We start from the raw sequence: 22,123 nt of genomic DNA, 5'->3' as shown, positions 1-22,123 counted from the left end.
AGTTTGAATGCTTAAAAAATAATTGTTGAGTAGCTCAAGAATCTTGCATTTTGCTTGTTTAAAAATTCTTTTGTTCTACTTATATGTAAATAATCACATGAGCTGCAACTTTAAAAATAAACACTGGCAAAGGAATTACAATTTCCAGAATAAATAATATTAGTTTGATCTAATAACCTTACCTAGGAGCCATGCAACGTAATACTTTGATCTTGCCAAAGAAGTGGAAATAATTAGATAAACAACTTTGGATAGCCAAGAAGCATTTTTAATAAAATTTTCATCTGTAAAATTAAAACAATACATTTCAGAAGAATTTGTGCATACAAATGCAAGGTAAAACTACTTTAAATATAAAACTCAAAATAAATATAAATAAACACAAAATTACCTTATTACTAGTTTTATTGCACAATAGAACTGGGGATAAGGTAATTTCCATTAACAAATTAATGGACAGAGGGAAGCATTTAGAAACAATTCTACTATATTTAAATTTTTGCCTGCCTACCTTTTAGAGGCTTCACTTTAAATGGCAAAACAATGGGGAAAACTTATTTAAAAAAAAAAAAAAACAATTTCTACTGAACTGTTAACTATGTGAATTTTAGTATTCAACTTTATTATCATTTTGACTTTCGATCTGAATCATTAGCTAACACTCAAGAAGTGTGACTAAAAAATCTCTCTCTCTTGATGTACATGGTACAACAACATACTTGAGTAGCCATATAACTTTTTTTTTTTCAGTACGATTTACTATTAAAATTTTTTCAACTAAAATTAAGATAAATTTAAATAATGTTAAAATAATGAAGGATAAACAAACAATCTGCTTTATTTAAAAAAATATTTAATATTGTTTTATTCTTGTTTTCAAAATGAAAAGGTTTAGGTTTATAATATACACCAACAACACTTGTTTAGAAAAAAATTTGTTATTGTAAGTATACTGTTGTTCTGCAGAAATTCAAAAATTATACATAAATTTTTCTCAAGTAAATTTAGGACAGACGCTTCATGTTATGAAAGTTATAAAACATTATTGCCCAAGTAGAGCATATCCTCATTCTGTATGTCACAATGAGCAAACTAGGTTTGCTCCTTAGCACAACAATCTCATATTGTGGAGGCACTTTGCCATGAATTGCCTTGATATTGCATTAATCTAAATAAAAAGCATTGTTCCAGTGGAGAAGTATACTATGCTATTAATTTAAAGTGTATGTCACTACACCAGTTTCGACCTGCTTGAGTATCATTAATGGGAAGGCAGGCACTGTGAAAACCTGAACCCAGTAACCAAATGATGGGGCTATGCCCCATTTGTACAATAATGTTTCATAGCTCTCATAGCATGACACTTCTTCCCTAAATTTACTTCACTGTATTGTCTCACATCTCATCACTGAGTTGTTAAGGCCTTCACAGTGTTTACCTATCCACTGATGAAACCCCAAGTAGGATCGAAATTGGCAATCTGGACAGTGGCATACACTTTATATAAATAACAATATATTCCACTGGAGCAGCACTTTTTACTTTGAGTACTGAAATTTGTGGCAAAGTGCTGCCACAAATAAGACTAATACACTAAGTGGCAAACCTAGTTTGCTCAATGCTACATACAGAATGAAGCTATGCCCTGCTTGTACAATAATATAAATTTTTCAGAACTGTATCCTTTATATAGTTAAAATAATGGACAGCATTGCAAAGTGTACAATTTAAATTTTTTGCCTATTTTTCCCCCCAAAAAAAACAGAATGACAAACTTTGTACACCAATGTGCCTGCTTATTTAACTTTTTTTGAACTGGATAATAGTTAAACTTACTCACACAAGACAATCTGGTGCCTGAGGATGGTAGCTAATTTTACAGTCCTTACAGACACATATACAAGGGGGTTTCAAAACTTTTGTACCCTTACCTAGAAATAATAGCCCTAGAAAGGTGAAATTTCACAGGAACTTTAATCCTTTTCTATGTACTCTCCAAGTATAATAACGCATTTCGCCCATCTATGAATCAGTTGTTTAATGCCTTGATCATAGAAGTCTGCACTTTTTGCCTGAAACCACAATTCCACTTCATTAATGACTTACTGTGGAGGTGTGCTTCCACTGCTTTGATATATCTTTAGTCTCCAGATCATACCGGTGCACCTAGCATTTGTCACCAACCGATCAAAAAAGTTCTCGACATCCACATTACACAAATCCAACAGTTGGTGAGAACACTGCATTCGACACTGCTTCTGAAAAAGAATGAACAATCTTGGAATCCACTGTGAGGAACAAGACTGGATTTTGGTGTTCGTAGGCCCTAGGCACTTTTAATTCCGAAATGTGCTATAAAAAGAGGGGGAGGGGGAAATGTTCCTTCTATTTTAACACTTTGACTGCGAATCATGTCAATTAATGACTCAAGTTTCAACTATAATAAATGATAAACCGCCTCAACTGATGGGGCGACCATCTCTTCTATTCTTCTAGTTTTGAGAACAGTCACTAGATAGTGTATGCGTATTGAATTGAAGCTCCTAGAGACAATTGCAAAGAAATACCACACGTAGGAATGGTTTTCAAAAACTGTTTTTTCCCCTTCCTTTGTAGGCCCTAGGCACTGTGCCTAAAGGAAAATCTGGCCATGGTGTGGAGACCTTAGACATGTGCACATGGTCATGTAAAATGACCATCTGCACACAGACCCATAACTAATTCTCACTGCATTTGCGATGAAATGAATTGTCACATGTCTGTCACTCAGCACCAGCTTCTCAACATTTGCAACCGTCTCACTGTCTGTGGATGTTGATAGCCTTCCTTCTCTTGGCTTCAAAGACACTTGTACGACTGTATTGGAACTACGGTTTCCACTTTTTTACAGTATCATAGGATGAACAATTCTGCCCATATCCAGCTTTCATTTCTTCATCAATTTCCTGAACTTTCTTGCCCTGCAAATGCAGGAACTTGATCACTGCTTGATACTCCACTTTGTCAACCATAGCATCCGTCCTCAGATTCCAGGCTCCACCTCTGGTGTACGATCACCTACTGGAATGAAATTTCACATGTTAGTTATTGAATACGTAGACAACTTATATTAAAAACAGCATCTTCCTACTGATGTTTTATCTAGATCAGAGTACTAACTTTTTGATAACCCCCTCATATACACTAAAAATACTGAGTACTTTTTTGTAACAGTTATCTGTATTTGTATAGACTAAAAAATGCAAGGAAGCTAGGCTTTTGTTGCACAAGACAAAAAAAAAACCCTTTTCTATATAACCTCTCTTTTCATACTATTTCCACTGTCAAAAGGTATTGACTCAGATGCCCCTTAAATTTCACAAGGCTGTCAACCTCAACCACAAGAGACGCAGTTCATCCCAGTGGTTAACAGCATACTGATCAAACATCAACTTACTAAGATCTGGTCCATCAGACAATGTGAATAGAGCAACAGCATTCGGTTTGCACTCTTTCCACAAGGCCTTATACACAACATTATGTCCTGCTCCTGAGATGCCTAGTTTCTTAACTTTAACTCACATCTTCATAGTCCCTTTCAAATAGATATCCCTTTGCTATTCTCACCAGAAAGGAAATTGAGCATGTTGTCAGACTCACTTAAAAAAGGCTGTTGGTTGTTTATGCTTTATGGATAAAGGGCAACAAGGCCATAATATGCCTAATTTATGGTGAAGAGTAAATGCCCACTTATGGATTCTAGAGTAAATGTACATTTCTGATTAGAGGTAGCAGGTGTTGTTGAAAGATTAGCAACATAATACATTCCAGAAAACTGCTCAAAAACCTGTTCAAATTGTTAAAGTCAAGTAAATTGCAATTAAAATTAAATTTAAAAAAATAATAAATAAATTTTCTGTTTATACTCCGGCATGACAACCAAGTCAGTAGAGTTTACAATAAATCGTCAATACAGATATTTATCGTATTTAGTAGTCACGGGCTTGAACCCCGGTCCAATCAAGGAACGCGTGCTATGCACTCTCGTTCCTGACCACTGGGCTACGTCAGGCCTACAGTTATTAAAAGTTTGAAAAAGTTTCACATCTTTAAAAATGAATAAGTAAATTAAATAATAACAATAATACTGATAATGGTAGTTAAAATATATTCACCAACAACAACCATCAAACTAGGGACTAATTTAACAGAGTAATTTTTGTATGATTCTAAAATCATACTTTGTTTATTCTGTTTATGTTGAATTGCTATGTTGGTATCCCATTGATAATTTATCACACATTAACACGTAGAGATATGGAGGCCACAGTCCCACTGTATAAGACAATTGTAAGACCACATTTGGAATACTGTGTCCAAGTATGGAGACCTCATCTGAAAAAAAGACATTGCACTTCTTGAAATGGTCCAAAGATGGGCAATTTGCATGGTGAGATCAGCACAGGTACTGCAGAGGTGACCTTATTAAGGTTTATAAGGCCGACCGGGCTAGCCGAGTGGGTAAAGAACCTGCCCGGCAACCCAAAGGTCGCGGGTTCGATTCCCGCCTCGGGCTTGGATCAAAGTACTGCAAAAACCTTGGGAGGTGCAATATGGCCACAGAAGCCGATGCGCCAACAACTACCAAATCAAAAAAAAAAAAAAAAAGGTTTATAAGATTCTGAGAGGGGTTAGTAAAATGAATGAAGGTGGAATTTTCACTGTTATAGAGAATTCCAGAATTCGTGGGCATAGATTCAAATTACAGAGGTAGAGGTTTAGACTATATTTTAAGAAGTTTTCTTTTAACTAGTGAGTCATTGATTGCTGGAACAGGCTGCCTTCACAGGTAGTTGAGGCTGACAGTTTGAATAAATTCAAAGGTCAACTGGATTTTGTTTTTTGTTATCTATTTGTGTTTTTTTTTTCTTCCTGGCCAGTGCAGCAAAAGTCTGTGGCTTCCTTGCACTACATGGCTATTACTATTACTAATTCTTGGTGTTCTGTGTCATGTCTCTCAGATGGTGTTGAGATGTCACTCTAGATGTGATGTTACTGTAACAATATAAAGACAGACTGCAATAACGTAAATATCATCCAATCACGCTGAAGATGGAAACTGTCGGCAATAATAAATTATTACTTTTTTAACAATATAGTGTAATCTCTGTGATCTAGTGTAAACTAATTTACTGTTTGTAATCTGTGTTCCATTCTGTTCTGTATTGTTAAAACTTTAAACATTAATTGTCATTCTTTTCTTAATTTTTTTTTCTTAATTAAAAAAGATACGATAGGAGGGCGTATATGTTGAGAGCCTTGTCAATCAATTCGGCCCGCCCTGGAGTGAATGTGTAAGGCTCATGGGAAGTTTTCTTTTAACCAGTGAGTCATTGATTGCTGGAACAGGCTGCCTTCACAGGTAGTTGAGGCTGACAGTTTGAATAAATTCAACGGTCAACTGGATTTTGTTTTTTGTTATCTATTTGTGTTTTTTTTTTTTCTCCCTGGCCAGTGCAGCAAAATCCTGTGGCTTCCTTGCACTACATGGCTATTACTATTACTAATTCTTGGTGTTCTGTGTCATGTCTCTCAGATGGTGTTGAGATGTCACTCTAGATGTGATGTTACTGTAACAATATAAAGACAGACTGCAATAACGTAAATATCATCCAATCACGCTGAAGATGGAAATGTGTAATTATTTCCGAAACTGTCGGCAATAATAAATTATTACTTTTTTAACAATATAGTGTAATCTCTGTGATCTAGTGTAAACTAATTTACTGTTTGTAATCTGTGTTCCATTCTGTTCTGTATTGTTAAAACTTTAAACATTAATTGTCATTCTTTTCTTAATTTTTTTTTCTTAATTAAAAAAGATACGATAGGAGGGCGTATATGTTGAGAGCCTTGTCAATCAATTCGGCCCGCCCTGGAGTGAATGTGTAAGGCTCATGGGAAGTTTTCTTTTAACCAGTGAGTCATTGATTGCTGGAACAGGCTGCCTTCACAGGTAGTTGAGGCTGACAGTTTGAATAAATTCAAAGGTCAACTGGATTTTGTTTTTTGTTATCTATTTGTGTTTTTTTTTTTCTCCCTGGCCAGTGCAGCAAAATCCTGTGGCTTCCTTGCACTACATGGCTATTACTATTACTAATTCTTGGTGTTCTGTGTCATGTCTCTCAGATGGTGTTGAGATGTCACTCTAGATGTGATGTTACTGTAACAATATAAAGACAGACTGCAATAACGTAAATATCATCCAATCACGCTGAAGATGGAAATGTGTAATTATTTCCGAAACTGTCGGCAATAATAAATTATTACTTTTTTAACAATATAGTGTAATCTCTGTGATCTAGTGTAAACTAATTTACTGTTTGTAATCTGTGTTCCATTCTGTTCTGTATTGTTAAAACTTTAAACATTAATTGTCATTCTTTTCTTAATTAAAAAAGATACGATAGGAGGGCGTATATGTTGAGAGCCTTGTCAATCAATTCGGCCCGCCCTGGAGTGAATGTGTAAGGCTCATGGGAAGTTTTCTTTTAACCAGTGAGTCATTGATTGCTGGAACAGGCTGCCTTCACAGGTAGTTGAGGCTGACAGTTTGAATAAATTCAAAGGTCAACTGGATTTTGTTTTTTGTTATCTATTTGTGTTTTTTTTTTCTCCCTGGCCAGTGCAGCAAAATCCTGTGGCTTCCTTGCACTACATGGCTATTACTATTACTAATTCTTGGTGTTCTGTGTCATGTCTCTCAGATGGTGTTGAGATGTCACTCTAGATGTGATGTTACTGTAACAATATAAAGACAGACTGCAATAACGTAAATATCATCCAATCACGCTGAAGATGGAAATGTGTAATTATTTCTGAAACTGTCGGCAATAATAAATTATTACTTTTTTAACAATATAGTGTAATCTCTGTGATCTAGTGTAAACTAATTTACTGTTTGTAATCTGTGTTCCATTCTGTTCTGTATTGTTAAAACTTTAAACATTAATTGTCATTCTTTTCTTAATTTTTTTTTTCTTAATTAAAAAAGATACGATAGGAGGGCGTATATGTTGAGAGCCTTGTCAATCAATTCGGCCCACCCTGGAGTGAATGTGTAAGGCTCATGGGAAAGAATTTTTCTCAGGTCTGTGCTTGTTAAAGGAGAGACTGTTTTTACAGAGATGGGATACACTTGAATATTTTCTGATGCTATCAAGGCAGTGATAGGTGGGTCGGAAAACTGCTAGCTTGTGGGGATACACAGACTAATAGTTTAACTAGAGCCGCAAACACAAGTGAAAATGATTCTTGCATTGCTACTATTAGTATATGCAGCAGCCTGGAAAGCAAAGTGTCTGGAATTTCAGGCCCTGCTGTGGGTCATCATGGAACAAATGAATACATGGGCTCTGTTAGGGTAACTAAGTGTAAGAACACATGTATGGATACTTGCATGTACACTAAAGCTAGGAGCAATGTAAAATTGATGAATGAATTTGAAGTACTAATTAAGTTGTCAAAAGCAGACGCAGAATAGCAGAGACTTGGCATCACTCAGACATAAGTGATGTTGAATTTAAATATGAGGAGTACAATGTATACAGAAAGGACAGACAGGACAGGAGAAGTGGAAAGGTTATGCTCTTAGTTAAGAATAATATGAAATCTAAGGTTTTGGTAACTGCTGGAGTGTGTGTGTGCATCCAGTTGACTTGGGTGACGAGTGCAATGTTGAGTCATTTTGGTGTGATATAGGTACTGGGAAAACAAAATTGAGAGTAGGAATGTGTTAAAGGCCTAATGACTGTGATGAGTATACCAAACAGCTATACAGGGTAATAGAGTGGACTAGCAAATCAGAATGTCTCATAATGGGGGATTTTAACTTTCAAGATGTTGATTGGAATTTGTGAGTTGGTCACTCACACACTAGCAAGACTTTTGTGGATTTCTTGGATGACTGTTTTCTACAGCAGCATATTAGAGCAGCAACAAGAGGAAGCAATACTCTTGACCTGGGTGTCAGCAAACAGCAGTGATTCTTCATGCATTAAGAATCTGCAGGTAAAAGACCAACTGGGTGGCAACAATCACAGTGTACTAATGTAGAATTTAATTAAAGACATAACTACTGGCAAGGGTAAAGGGAAAGGCTTTTGCTTTTGTAAGGGTAACTACAGGTCTCAGACAGTTTTTAAATTTTGTGCAGTGGGACCAACTGATGATGCTACCAACAGCAAATTCTAAATCGGAAGTAAGCAAAGAAGCTACTAGGCTTTTCATATAAAAAAAAAAATACTGATAGTATTTCTTTTTTTTTTTTATATGAAAATAGTTCATCCGATATCCATTTAGGCTTAGGCCTAAATGGATATCAGATAAACTATCGAGACACATGGAAGAGAAGAAAAGTGCATGGAAATATAAATTATCAGGTGATACAAATATGGTAGATATAAAATAGTCTGTAATCAAGTCACAAAGGAGATGCTAAAGCAGATTATGAAAAGTCTCTGACAAAGAATGAAAATAAAAACAGCAAAGACTTCTATCTTTATTTTAACAATAGAAGGAAGGGGTTGAATCACATTGTGCCACTTGATGTCTATGGGTTAACTGTTGATAATCCTGCTCAGGCTGTGGACAAACTGAATAGGTATTTTGCATCTACATTCACATATGAAGAATTCTTTAGGATAGAGGATGCCAGAAGTTTATCAAACTCCAACGAGGAGCTAAATGACTTTGTGATAAATTAAAGGAAAGTGGAGGACAAACTATCGAGGATGGGCTGAAAAAAGGCACCTGAGGCAGATGGAATTCGTTCAATTATATTAGCAAAGGAGGTAAGCAAACCCTTAGCCATAATAATGAGGGGAGCATCCTTGGATTCAGGGGAGGTCCCTATGGACTGGAGAAGTTCGAATATATCCCCAATTCATAAAGGGGATTCAAAAGGCAACATGAGTAATTACAGAAATGTTAGCTTAACATCTGTTCCAGGGAAAATAATGGAATTGCTGGTTAAAGAAGTAATGCAGGACCATTTGGACAGGCATGATATTATACTGCAATCACAGCATGGATGTGTCAAGGAGCAGTCTTGTCCAGTGGTGAGCTGTGAATATTTTAACAATGGGCTTGCATTTTGCAAACTTTTTGATGTGAAACATCCTTGGGGATTCCTGCCAAGTGAATCTGATCAGGCACAGAAGTGACATCATCTGTAGCTTCTGCCAGAGGCACTTCCCACGTTCACACTATTAGTCTGTGCCGAGCACTCATCAGTAATATGATTAGAGCGGCTGACGCATTTTTCATGACCGATATAATATCTTGAGGCAGCCTCGAGATATTGTATCTCGAGTTCTAACTTTTTAGAATTTTTGAATAGCATGACATCACAATCATACTTCCTGAAGTAAGTATGATTGCAACAATCATACAGAATGTCGATCATACGAGTATTTGTCATATGACTGTAACAATAAGAGTATGTGTCATATGACTGCAATAATACAGGCAGTTTTCGCTTTACGAGTTCTCGGGTTTATGAGTTTTTTTTTTCAAAGTATCAAGTGTCAACCAAATCGATACCGCATTTCAAACCAGGTGCATAGCTATACAATACAGTGTACCCAGCTTTACGATATTAATTCATTCCAGAGACACCATCGTATCGTGAAAATATCGTAGATAAAAAAAAAAAAAAAAAACACATTCTTTTTTGGTAATTCGTTCCACGACCTAGGAAGTTTAAATTTTCACTATATAACTCTCTAAAAGGTTGTTTTTATAGTGTAAATTGTATTACTTACCAAATCAAATCACTAAAATGCACTAAACTTTCACCGTTATCATATGCTCTGTTATAAGAACCAATTTTGAACGCCTTTGTGACATTTTTCTAAAGCACATTTCTGGAGGTCACAACCATAAAACAATAAAAACAATTTGTACCTTCTGGTTTATTAGGCTTTTCTGTTACTCCAAGCAATTATAAATGGGTAGTAAACTCGATGTTATTGCATTTGCGAAAATACCAATATCTAGAATTGTGTGGTTTTTGTGTTATTATGGTGAAACGTGTTTCTCTTTACTAAAATCTTCAATCATATAAAAAACATAAATAAATTTTCAGAATGTTCTCTTCATTCCTTTTTTTTTTTTTTTAAGCTTCGTAAACTTGTTACTCCGTGCAAATCATGTTAGTTGCAATTTGTGTGTTCCGTTAAAAAATGCTTATGCATCTATTGAAATTTATAAAGAAAATAGAAGATTATCTTGGAAACAAACACCTCTTGAAGCATTTCTGAAGAAGACGACTCCTTGTGCAATAAACCAATGAGTGCTGAGCCAATAATGAGTGATCAACGAGTGTGCATTTAGTCGATGATGAAGAATAACCATTCTTTAAAATTTGTAAGTCATAAATAATTTCTTTATTATTATAATTTGCTTGATTTTACAGGCTACATTTTAATTTCTTTGGATAAATCAATCATTGTTTAAACATAAACTAATTAGCTAACTAATTTCATTGTTGAGAACTAACCCCTGTTTTTAACATTATATCTATGGGATTTAATTCCCGCTTTACGAGTTTTCACTTTATGGGCACATGGAACGAATTAACTCGTAAATTCGAGAACTACCTATACAAATATTTTTCAACAATTTATTTTTTTGTCTTGCATTTTCGTAACATTCCATTGTTAGGTGCCGATAACAGCTGCGTATGTCGTTTCAACTACAAGATCACTACTTCAATTGACACTGTTTTCTAGAGACATTTACATATGTTGCAATCGCAAATATACATCTCTTATTTTAGTTATCATATATCCATTGTATCTTGTCTTCCAGAAATTATGAAAATCTGAAAATGTTCAATAAAATATTTACAATAAAAAAGGTCTTTTATTTCGTAATCAATATACAAATCAAAATACCTAAGAGAAACACAAAGGATTCACAAAAAACCATCTAGCGTGGTTGCTCGGCACACGCAGTAGATGGTTTTTCATGTTTTTCATGATAAAATTTTAATATTGCGAATAAAAAATAACATGAAATATTTCCCATATCACAAATAACAAAAACTATCACAAACAATTCTACAATATAAAAACAAATATTACATAAAAAATAAACTCTTCTAGAAAAGGTACACAAAAATCACAGATTACATGAAAAAAATTATTATACAAATATTCAAGAAAAATTTTTTCTAAAAAACTTCCATATAGAATTTACTTCTTTATTAATATCTGTTGTCAATCCACTTTGCTCAATAGCTCAGCGATGATTACAGAGGAATGATTTGACGTAATGATCCAGATCGAATTTAAGCAATGGTTTTCCATTTAAACATATGGTCATCATAATGTCTTGTCACGGAGACGAAAGTTCTTTCATATTCCACGATTCCGAGTAGCATATTTTTAAAATTTCTTTCAATTCCTCATCATCAATAGTATCATTATTTTCTTTATTTAATTTAAAATTACTCTGTTGCATTAATAACTTGTCACGAGGTAATTTTTTAAATGTGTTCTTACTTTTGATTTTGATTCCTTCAAATTCTTTCCGCTTCAACATGCTCTCAATTTTAGCTTCATAATTTTCTTCAGAATTTTTAAAATTAGTGATAGCATTAATAGTTAGAATAATTAATTTATCTGCTTTTACTATAGTGATGCTGCGACTTCGTAAAGCTTCTGAAAGGTAAGAGAGCTCCTGCAGGATGTCAATCATTACAGCTAAATCGTTAAGAAATTCCAGATTGAAAAGTCAGTTTAATAATCGAAAATATTTAACTTCTAATTCAAAATGTTTACACAAGGCATGATAATTCCTTCAACCTGCAAATGCCATCTGCAAGGTACAAGCTGCCCATCGTGGCCTGAACACGCAACTGATCTTTATAGTTTCCAGATCAAGTTCTTTAGCAATAATCCTTAATTTGCACTGGTTTTTTGGAGATTGGTGATATAATGCATACATTTTTTTTTTTTTTAATTATTGCTATATGCCATTATATTTTGGAACATTTTCTTCACAATGAAAGCCTCGACCCAGTTTCCAAATCTGCCAACATTTCATCATCTGAAAGTTTACTTAATATCTTAGTTGCCTCATACACGGAGACGAAAATTTTCTCATATTCCACGATTCCAAGTAGCATATGTTTAAAATTTCTTTCAAAATTTCTCCACCTCTACGTTGCTACTGTCACTTTGAATTTCTTTGAATACTGTGACCGTGTAAACATAGACAGGATAAATTTACTGAAACACGTGGATCACTCACTTCTCCGAAAAACATATGACTTCTTGTCAGAGTAAAGGGGAACCACAACACAGGTTGACCAGAGGCTATTATCAGTGTCGGGAACCTTCTTAATCCTCTGACTGGCTATGGAAAGCATATTGACTAGTGCAACTTCTCGGTATGTGACTGCATAGGTTTTAAGGACACCAGTGACATTGTGAAATGGTAATCCCTTTTGCCCTTAATTCACACTTTCTAATTACCTAAATTGCCTAAAGGCAAAAGGTGAGAACAATGCATAGGAATTTTCTTCGTTCAACATAAACTATTTTAAATGTAATTACCAAGGGGAATTTAAAAAAATTTGCTATAAAGAAGTTAATTAAACAGAGGTCCGACTATAATTAAATCAAAAATGAAGCAATTTTAAAATACATCACTGATCGATTGCACCATTAAAATGCTGGGGATGGGGGCCTCGCTCATTCCACTGTAGTTCCAGCTGTGGATACTCAATAATTGCATTCAAGATTTCATTTGTAAAATAAATTATTGTCTCAACAATAGGCTCGCAAATTTTCAAAAAAAATAACAATGGGACCTTGCGAGCCCATGTGAACCCACTATAGCTCACCACTGGTCTTGTCTAACCAATCTGATAGGTTACTATGATGGAAACGGATGCAAAAAATAATTTTGACATCATATACTTAGATTTCAGGAAGGCTTTTTATACTGTTGTACATAAAAGACTGCTGTACAAACTGGAGCAATGTGGTAATGAGGACAAGTTATTGCTATGGATAAAGGGATGGTTACATGGAAGAAGGCAGAGAGTGGTTATCAATGGGTACTGCTCTTTGTGAGCTAATGTTATTAGTGGAGTTCCTCAGATTCAGTGCTGGGTCCATTGTTGTTTTCAATATTTATCAACGATACTGATGATGGTATATTAGGCTTAATGTCTAAGTTTGCAGATGATACAAATTTTGGCAGGGTGGTTAATGACGGTTATCAGGGTGAGCTACTGCAACAAGATCTGGGAAAATTGGGTCGATGGGCTGAGAAATGGCAGTTGAAGTTTAACACTGACAAATGCAAGGAACTGCACAAGCATAGTAGTAACCCCAGAGAACCATATAAACTCTGTGGTACTGCACTCAGGGTAGTGGAGAATGAAAAAGACCTGGGGGTAATTGTATAGTCAGACCTGAATTTCTCTGAACAGTGCAAACATGCAGCCAGAAAAGCTCATGATGTTTTGTCAATGATATACAAAAACTCTGCTAGCAGGGATAAGGAGGTGATTATTCATTTGTAAAAGGCCATGGTTAGGCCACTCCTTGAGTACTGTATACAGGTCTGAAGGCCTCACTTTAGGAAGGAAGTAGATCTGCTGGAACGGGTGCAGAGAAGGGCAACCAGATTGGTGAAGGGAACAAAAGGGTGCTGTTACCTACAAAGGCTTCAATTCTGCAAATTTCAGTGTCTTGACACCAAGCACCTTCAGGGAGATCTGACTGAGGTGTTTAAAGCCTTGAATGAACTGAGAAAGCTGAATGTTAATGGTATTCTTCCACTTGCTAACACTACACACACATGAGGGGGCATAAATTGAAGTTGAGGAAGAATGATTGCAGGATAGATGTGAGGAGGTCTGCCTTCAGCCAGCGGCTGGTTGATTGTTGGAACAGGGGCTTCCATCTGTTGTTGTGGAAATGGATAGGTCGAATAAATTCAACGGAGAACTAGACAAAATACTTGGAGGGTACAGATAGGTGAACATTTTTTTTTTTTTTGGCAGATGCTATATAAGCTTGCTTTCCTGCATTATTTGTCATTACTACTACCTTTATATATATATATATATATATATATATATATATATATATATATATATATTTATTTAGTTTCTTATTTTATTTTTCTTTTCAGGAGGCAACTTTTTGGACTAACAAAATAGCTGGCTTGTATTAAACCAAAATTTCCATTTTCTCAAAGCCTTGATGAATTGAATCCACTTTATCTTAGGAGATTCAAATGAGAAATCTTGCATACAAAAATTTTAGAGACTGCATGAATAATCATTACAATTAGCTACACAAATCTGAATCAAGAATTCAATAGGCATTCACTTCTTTTGTTTCACTGAGTATTTAAAAAAAAAATGCAAAAGAATTTTCAGCAAATCTCTTCACTCTGAATCATTTCCTACTAAGCCCAAACCTGGTTGAAACAAATCCAAATTCAGCCAGTGAAAAAATACCTGCCTCCTGCACGAAAGGATACCCACTGCTCTCTTTACTAATTTAGTCTTTGCTAAATTAGTAAAGAGAGCAGTAAAAAAAATTGACTAGGGTAATTTTTTTCTTTATGCCTCCTTTAAAAGCTGCAGCAGGATGCAGTTCATATACCATTGCTTGTCTTCCAAGTTGCCAGTTTGTACATTGTGATATTTTGTCAGAATCCTAAGTGGAAATTTTGCTTCATCTTTCCTTCTGGATGTATGAGACAATTTAAATAGACCAATCTCAATTGTCTCAGGTTTCCAAAAGATTATAGAAAAATACATCCTTTCTTCTTCCAACAAATGGATCCATTCAACAAATTTCTCCTCTCTACTATGCAATGAAAAAAAAAAAAAAATAAATAATTAAAAAAAATAATAATTTGTCTAAATCAAGTTCCTTAAAAAGCATGTGTTGTTCTTGGAAATTTTAATGTCAACTGCACATATTTTTCTTAGAAATCTCCACTCCATTTTATGCAGTCTTGAATTCAGCCTTATTAATTTCTAGGAAACTAATTTTCATATCACAGAGTACTGTTCTTGGAAATTATTCTTCCGAACAGATTTATACAGGTTACATTCAACAATCGGGTGCACCTCTCTAAAACTTCGATATATATATTCCAAAGTGGTATATTCTTTTCTCTTCTTTTTTAAATGTTTCTTTTATTCCTTTTTTTCAAAAATCATGACTTCTCATTTATGCATAATACAAATCTGAACCACTCAGTCTTCATTCGTCCAAAAAAATGCCAGCCACTCTAGTAACTTCTTGAAATTCTCTGGGATGTACATCAACTTCTCTTTATCAAACTCTCCTTTTGATTTTCAAAACATTATCAATAATCTTTTACTAATCTCTAAAGTGGAGACTAAATTGTTAAGAGTCTTAAACTCAAAGGTCTCATTTAAAAATGTTATATTATAACACTTTGGAATTTTTTTTTTATATGTAACAAATTATTTTGCTAGGTGATAATCTTTTAAAACATTCAACTGGCAGTAAATAAAGTAACCTGGACAGACAGTAATGGATTAAAGACATTGGAGATCCAGGGCTAAAACTGAAGTGAAGCTCTTTTATAGCATCATTTATTTGACTCAGTAGTCCCTATACATCTCTCAATCCAGGACTGTTACCAGCAACTATTACTAAATGCAGAAATTCTAAAGAATGAATGAATAACAAACTAATTTTCATATTAAAAAATTTCAAATTCATGATATACATCAACTTACCTGCAAGATATTTAACAGGAAAATGAGGAACAATATGTACAACAATAACAGCACACAAAGTTCCAGTTACAAGCTTTACTATCACAGCAATCTATGGTAAGAGAATATAGCAAAGAGAAAATAATAAAGGAAATATTAATATTTTTATGTTGAATACACAACTTTATATTATAACATAATCAAACTGAACTGTAAACATTTTATCTAACTATCTGCTTCATCAAAAGATGCAAGTAGAAACACTTGATATAATATTTTTTTTTGATTTAATTAAAAATGTCTTTAACATTGAAATGGAATTAGGAAACACTTTAACCACAAAATAAATACAGGAAATTAATGCTGTTAATATTTATTTTGTGGTTTAAGTGTTTCCTAACTCCAATTCAATAGCTGTAGCAATATAACCAAGTTTTTCTAACTCCCCCTGATAAATATCTTTAATATCAATACTTTTTCATCAGTTGAGACTCTCTTGGTGGCTTAAAAGTAATGAAGATCTGAGGAGGAGGATTATCTTTTTACCTATTCTCTTAGACTAATGTGTTAATTTTATCTAATGCTAGACAAAAATAAAACACCAAAACTGGAAGGCTAATGTTGCTCCAGGTGAGAATTTTTTTAGGGGTGAAGGGTTTATCATAAGTGTCAAAAAAAATTCTGATATATTTTTGTAACCTACTAGGATGCCAATTATGAGAGTTAGAGAATTATTTCATTATTTGCACTACAGCTTTTTGATCTTCGGATTTTGATACAGCCACCAAACAAAAGTAGTGGTCATTATAGTGGTGAGTAGGCTCTTTCGACATTCAAGGTATAGCAAATAACATACACTTATGACTACCACAAAACCACTGATGACAAGTGACTTGCAACTACACAACAGAAATGAAGTGGCTGCAACTTGTCTTGATCACCACCAACATTCAAAAATTAGCATTAGCATTAGTAGAGGCATATGATCTTCATCTGCATCAAAACATTTGGTGCCACCAACAGTATTATGCTTTACCTGCTTCAGAACTATATAATATCCACAAATATAGTAGGGCAAGTCTAGAAATAACTTACACCTTTATTTAATAGCTATAACAAACCACAAAAAAAAAAAAAAAATTTATTATACGAATACCACAGGCTCTTAAATAAAACAGTATTGGCATACATTTTATGTAATACACAAAATGCTGCAAAAAGATAAAACATTCAATTGCCACCAAAATAGTGAGAAAAAACAATGACAGTTGGATTCAGAATGCAAAATACATATACAAAAGAGTTAAATATAAACAAACTTTTTTGCTATATAGCATTATTTGTAATTATGTTAATCTCAATAATATTAATAATAATAATAAAACCCAATCTAAACAACAAATGACTGTGAAGGAATAAGTGTCTATTATTTAGATACAAAAAAATAGATGTAAAGCTTTAGAGGTCAAACAAATTCAGCACAAAAATATACTTAATAAGTAATGTTTTAATATCTAAATGGCCATTTCATGTAGGAGTAAATATAAAAAGTAAATTATTGCTGAGTAAGAAAAATATAAATTAACCAATGGACATTATTAGCAATGAATTAATATATCTCTGTAAACTTGCATTTGTACATGAGTATTTTGCATCTACATTCACACATGAGGAGTTATTAAGGTTTGAAAATGCCACAAGGTTATCAAATTGTAACAGGGTGCTTAATGATTTTGTAATAACTGAGAACAAAGTGGGGGAGAAATTGTTGAAGTTAAACATAAGAAAGGCACCTGGGGTGGATGGGATCTATCCAGTTATATTAAAGGAGGCGGCAAAGCAACTAAGCAAACCCTTAGCCATAATTATGAGAGCATCCTTGGACTCAGGGGAGGTCCCCACGGACTGGAGATGTGCAAATGTGTCCCCAATTCACAAAGGGGGGGGGGATCGAAGGGTGACACGAGTAATTACAGACCAGTTAGTTTAACTACTGTTCCGGGTAAAATAATGGAGTCACTGGTTAAAGATGCATTGCAGGATCATCTAGACAAGACTGCAGCAATAATTCAGACACAGCATGGGTTTGTTAAGGGAAAGACTTGTCTGACAAATTTGATTGGTTATTATGATGTGGTTACAAAGGAACTGGATGCAAAAAATAATTCTGATATCATATACTTGAATTTCAGGAAAGCTTTTGACACTGTTGCGCATGGAAGACTACTGTACAAATTGGAGAAGAATGGTATTAAGGGTAAGTTGCTACAATGGATAAAAAGATGGTTCAGTGGGAGAAGACAGAAGGTGGTAATCAATTGGTGCTGCTCTCCGTGGTTTAATGTTATTAGTGGAGTCACACAGGGTTCGGTGTTGGGTCCACTGTTGTTTTGTATATTAATCAATGATATTGATGAAGGTATATCAGGCTTAGTATCAAAGTTTAAAGATGATACAAAGGTTGGCAGGGTTGTTAATGACAGTAATGGCAGTGTGTTACTGCAACAGGATCTAGAAAATTTGGGCAGATGGGCTGAGAAGTGGCAACTGAAGTTTAACAGTGAAAAATGCAAAGTACTGCATATGGGTAAAAGTAACCCCAGAGAAATGTACCAACTGTGTGGTACTACACTTAAGGAGGTAGAAAATGAAAAAGACCTGTGAGTAATTGTACAATCAGATATGAAGTTTTCTGAGCAATGCAGACAGGCTACCAGGGCAGTTCATGGTGTGTTGTCGATGATATACAGCAATTTTGTTAGCAGGGAAAAGGAGGTGATTGTCCCTCTGTATAAGGCAATGGTCAGGCCACGCCTTGAGTACTGCGTGCATGTCTGGAGGCCTCATTTTAGGAAGGATATAGATTTGCTTGAACGTGTACAGAGAAGGGCAACAAGATTGGTGAGAGGAATGAAGGGATCCTCTTACCAGGAGAGGCTTAAGTTCTGCAAATTGCAGCAGCTGGAGACTAGGCACCTGCGAGGTGATCTGATTGAGGTGTATAAGGCCTTGAATGGGTTGAGCACGCTGAATTCTGATGGGATTCTTCCATTTGTTCAGATTACAAACCCAAGGGGGCCATAAATTGAAATTGAGGAAGGACAGATGTAGAATAGATGTGCAAAAATTTGCCTTTAGCCAGCAGGTGGTTAATTGCTGGAACAAACTTCCATCTGTCGTTGTGGAAGTTGATGAGATTAAATAAATATAAGGAAGAAATGGACAAATATTTAGAGGGGATTGTTTTGTAATTTTTTTTTTTTTTTTTGACTGATACTACATAAGCTCATACGCTTGCTTTCTTGCATCAAATGCCACTACTACTACTACTACATATATATTTATATATTTATATATAATTAGGTATTTTATTTTACCGGAAATTCAAAATTAATGGAATCACTTCAAAAACTTACTTTTGGAGAAGGCTGCAGGTAAACTTTCTTAATGTGGTTATTTGTGCTATTTTCCTAAATAAAAATAAAAAAAAAATTTAAGTTTGCTTGAAAAAAATACTGCATCTATTATATATATGTTTGTCTCAAACCATCATTACTGTAAAAGTATTATCTTTTCATCATCCAAACCAGTCATACCCAATGGGAGTACATATCGCTATGATAGTACAAATTTGTCCTTATAGCTCCCTTCCATTCACTAATTTTCCTCCATTCAATCCTATTTCCTGTTAAATTTTTAGCCCTAGCTAAAGTAAGCCCTTTCATTATAAACTGTGAATTACAATGCTCAAAAAGTGGCACATCCTAAAAATGTTATTCTGACACATAAAAAGTCATACCACATAGTTTAAAGTAGTCAGTAATTACAATATTAGTAACTTCCATAAACAGTTGACTATGGTCAAATTTATAAATATTACTACATGTAATTTTGAAGATTTTTACCTCATCCGAGGTTACTGTAGACTTAGTTATAGAAGTAAAGAAAATAGGATTGAATCATTGAATCTTAAAATTTTTTAAGATTGTCAAATTTCTCATAAGTTTTTGTAAGCTGCACATATAAGAAGAAATCGCTACAATAAATTGCAACAAAATCAGTCTTTATTTTTGCAAGTCCCTCTTTTCACTCTATGCTACAAAAATTGACATCCTCTCTTTTCAAATGTTCCAACATTGCATGAAAGTGTTAATATGAACATAGGTAAGAAATATCTACAGATAGCAATGAATGGCTGTGCTCAAACTTCAATTCAAGTTTAATTGATGTCAGTATTCTGATACATAAAGCTAAGTACTAGGCAGTAATTATAATCTCCCTATCTTGCCTGTTCACATGTACTCTTGCACCTGAGTGGGTGCAGGAGTACCTGTGAACAGGTGAAGTTTTTAAGGCTCCAGCAAATAGAGAAGTTTTTGCTTTTTTATTGACTTAAATTGGCATATTAATTTATTTTTTAGAGTTGCTTTATATTCCTAGTAACAATACTTTAGTTTAAATTGAATTTAGACAGAGATTTTGTAGGTTACTTAGTATCAGTAAGGGTATCATCAAATCCATGTGTGGGCAGGTTTTACAGCTCCTGCGAACGAAAGGTTTTAATTATACTTAGCTGCTTTATTGACTTAATTGTTAGATTAAATTATTTTCTATACGTAGCTTATAGACCTAGTCAAGCTCCATGGTTTATTTTGAATTTAGATAGTGCGATTTGGAAAGTAAATAATACCTTGTGTCCGTAGATTCACCATTCATAACTTGCCACCTCTATTATACGATACAACGTGTGCTAGAGTAAGGTTTAACGGAAAACTAGATAGCGAGTATAGAAGTATCAATTAATCAGTAAAATTTATTAATCTTATTAAATTTCATTGTCAACTGAATTGTACTTTTTTAACTAAATAAATATAGCGACTTAGTTATTACAAACGTATCATCATAAATTAATACATATAAGTTGACAGAGGATAAGAGTGTCATATAACGCAACTCGGAGATAACATTTGATAACGAAATACATATATATAGTGTTATAACTGCATTGGGATATAGGTTTGGGTTATATTTTGTATTGGAATTTTATTGAACTTGAATAGAAATCATGACTCAGACCAGAACAGCAAAGCAAAAGGCCCAAACTAGTATTAGCATTAACATTAGTAGAGGCATATAATGCAAGAAAGCAAGCTTATGCAGCATTAACCAAAAAAAAAACCACTGCCATTTCACCCCCTCTGCTCGTTCGAAATACCTGTCTAGTTGAGGCTTAAATTTATTTAGGCTATCAACTTCCACAGCAAAGGATGGAAGTCTGTTCCACCAAACAACTACCCGCTGGCTAAAGGCAAATTTCCGCACATCTATCCTACATCTGTCTTTCCTCAATTTGAATTTATACCCTCTCAGGTGATTATTCTGAGCAAGAGGAAGAATCCCATCGGCACTGAGCATGCTCAAACCATTCAAGGCTTTATACACCTCAATCAGATCACTTCGCAGGTGCCTAGTCTCCAGACACTGTAATTTGCAAAACTTAAGCCTTTCTTCGTAAGAGCAACATTTTGTTCCATTCACTAATCTTGTTGCCCTTCTCTGTACTCATTCCAGCAGCTCTACATCCTTCTTGAAATGAGGCCTCCAGACCTGTATACAGTACTCAAGGTGTGGACTGTCCATTGCCTTATACAAGGGAATAATCACCTCCTTATCCCTGCTAGAAAAATTCCTGTATATCATTGACAAGACACCATGAGCTACTCTTGCAGCCCATCTGCACTGTCAGAAAACTTCATATCTGCCTGCACAATTACCCCCAAGGTCCTTTTCATTCTCTATCACTGTCAGTGTAGTACCACAGAGTTGATACGTTGCTCTGGGGTTACTGTTTCTCATATGTAGTACTTTACATTTGTCAATGTTAAACTTCATTTGCCACCTCTCAGCCCAACTGCTCAACCTTTCCAGATCCTGTTGCAGCAGCATAGCATCGATAGTGTCCTTAACAACCCTGCCAACCTTTGTATCGTCTGCAAACTTGGATATTAAGCTTGATATATCATCATCAATATCATTTATAAATACATAAAACAACAATGGACCCAACACTGAACCCTGAGGGACTCCACTAATAACATTAGTCCACGATGACCAGTGTCCATTGATTACCACTCTCTGTCTTCTCCCCTTCAACCATCCCTGTATCCATAGCAGCAATATGCCTCCAATGCCACACTGCTCCAATTTGTGCAGCAGTCTTCCATGTGCAACAGTATCAAAAGCCTTTCTAAGGTCCAAATATAGAATATCAAAGTTATTACCTGCATCCAGTTCTTTTGTGACTGCATCATAGTATCCAATCAAATTGGTCAGGCAAGACTTTCCCTTAACAAAACC

General features: G+C 34.7%; 1 protein-coding gene across 1 annotated transcript in view; it reads right to left on the bottom strand.

Annotated features, from left to right (window-relative positions):
* Positions 1–22,123, bottom strand: part of LOC150077838 (lysophospholipid acyltransferase 6-like) — an 81,661-nt gene that overhangs the window by 16,150 nt on the left and 43,388 nt on the right. Inside the window, exons 6-8 of the mRNA XM_090384785.1 lie at positions 19,183–19,236; positions 15,788–15,878; positions 183–284 (exon numbers count right to left, since the gene is read on the bottom strand). Of these exons, the coding sequence (XP_090240911.1) occupies positions 183–284; positions 15,788–15,878; positions 19,183–19,236 (247 nt within the window). The remainder of the gene's footprint in view (positions 1–182; positions 285–15,787; positions 15,879–19,182; positions 19,237–22,123) is intronic.

Source organism: Mastigoproctus giganteus, chromosome 11 (assembly GCF_048544385.1).
Source record: "Mastigoproctus giganteus isolate SK-2022 chromosome 11, ASM4854438v1, whole genome shotgun sequence".
Classification (NCBI taxonomy): domain Eukaryota; kingdom Metazoa; phylum Arthropoda; class Arachnida; order Uropygi; family Thelyphonidae; genus Mastigoproctus; species Mastigoproctus giganteus.
Note: the sequence above shows the minus strand (reverse complement) of the source record. Positions and strands in the feature narration are given on the sequence as shown.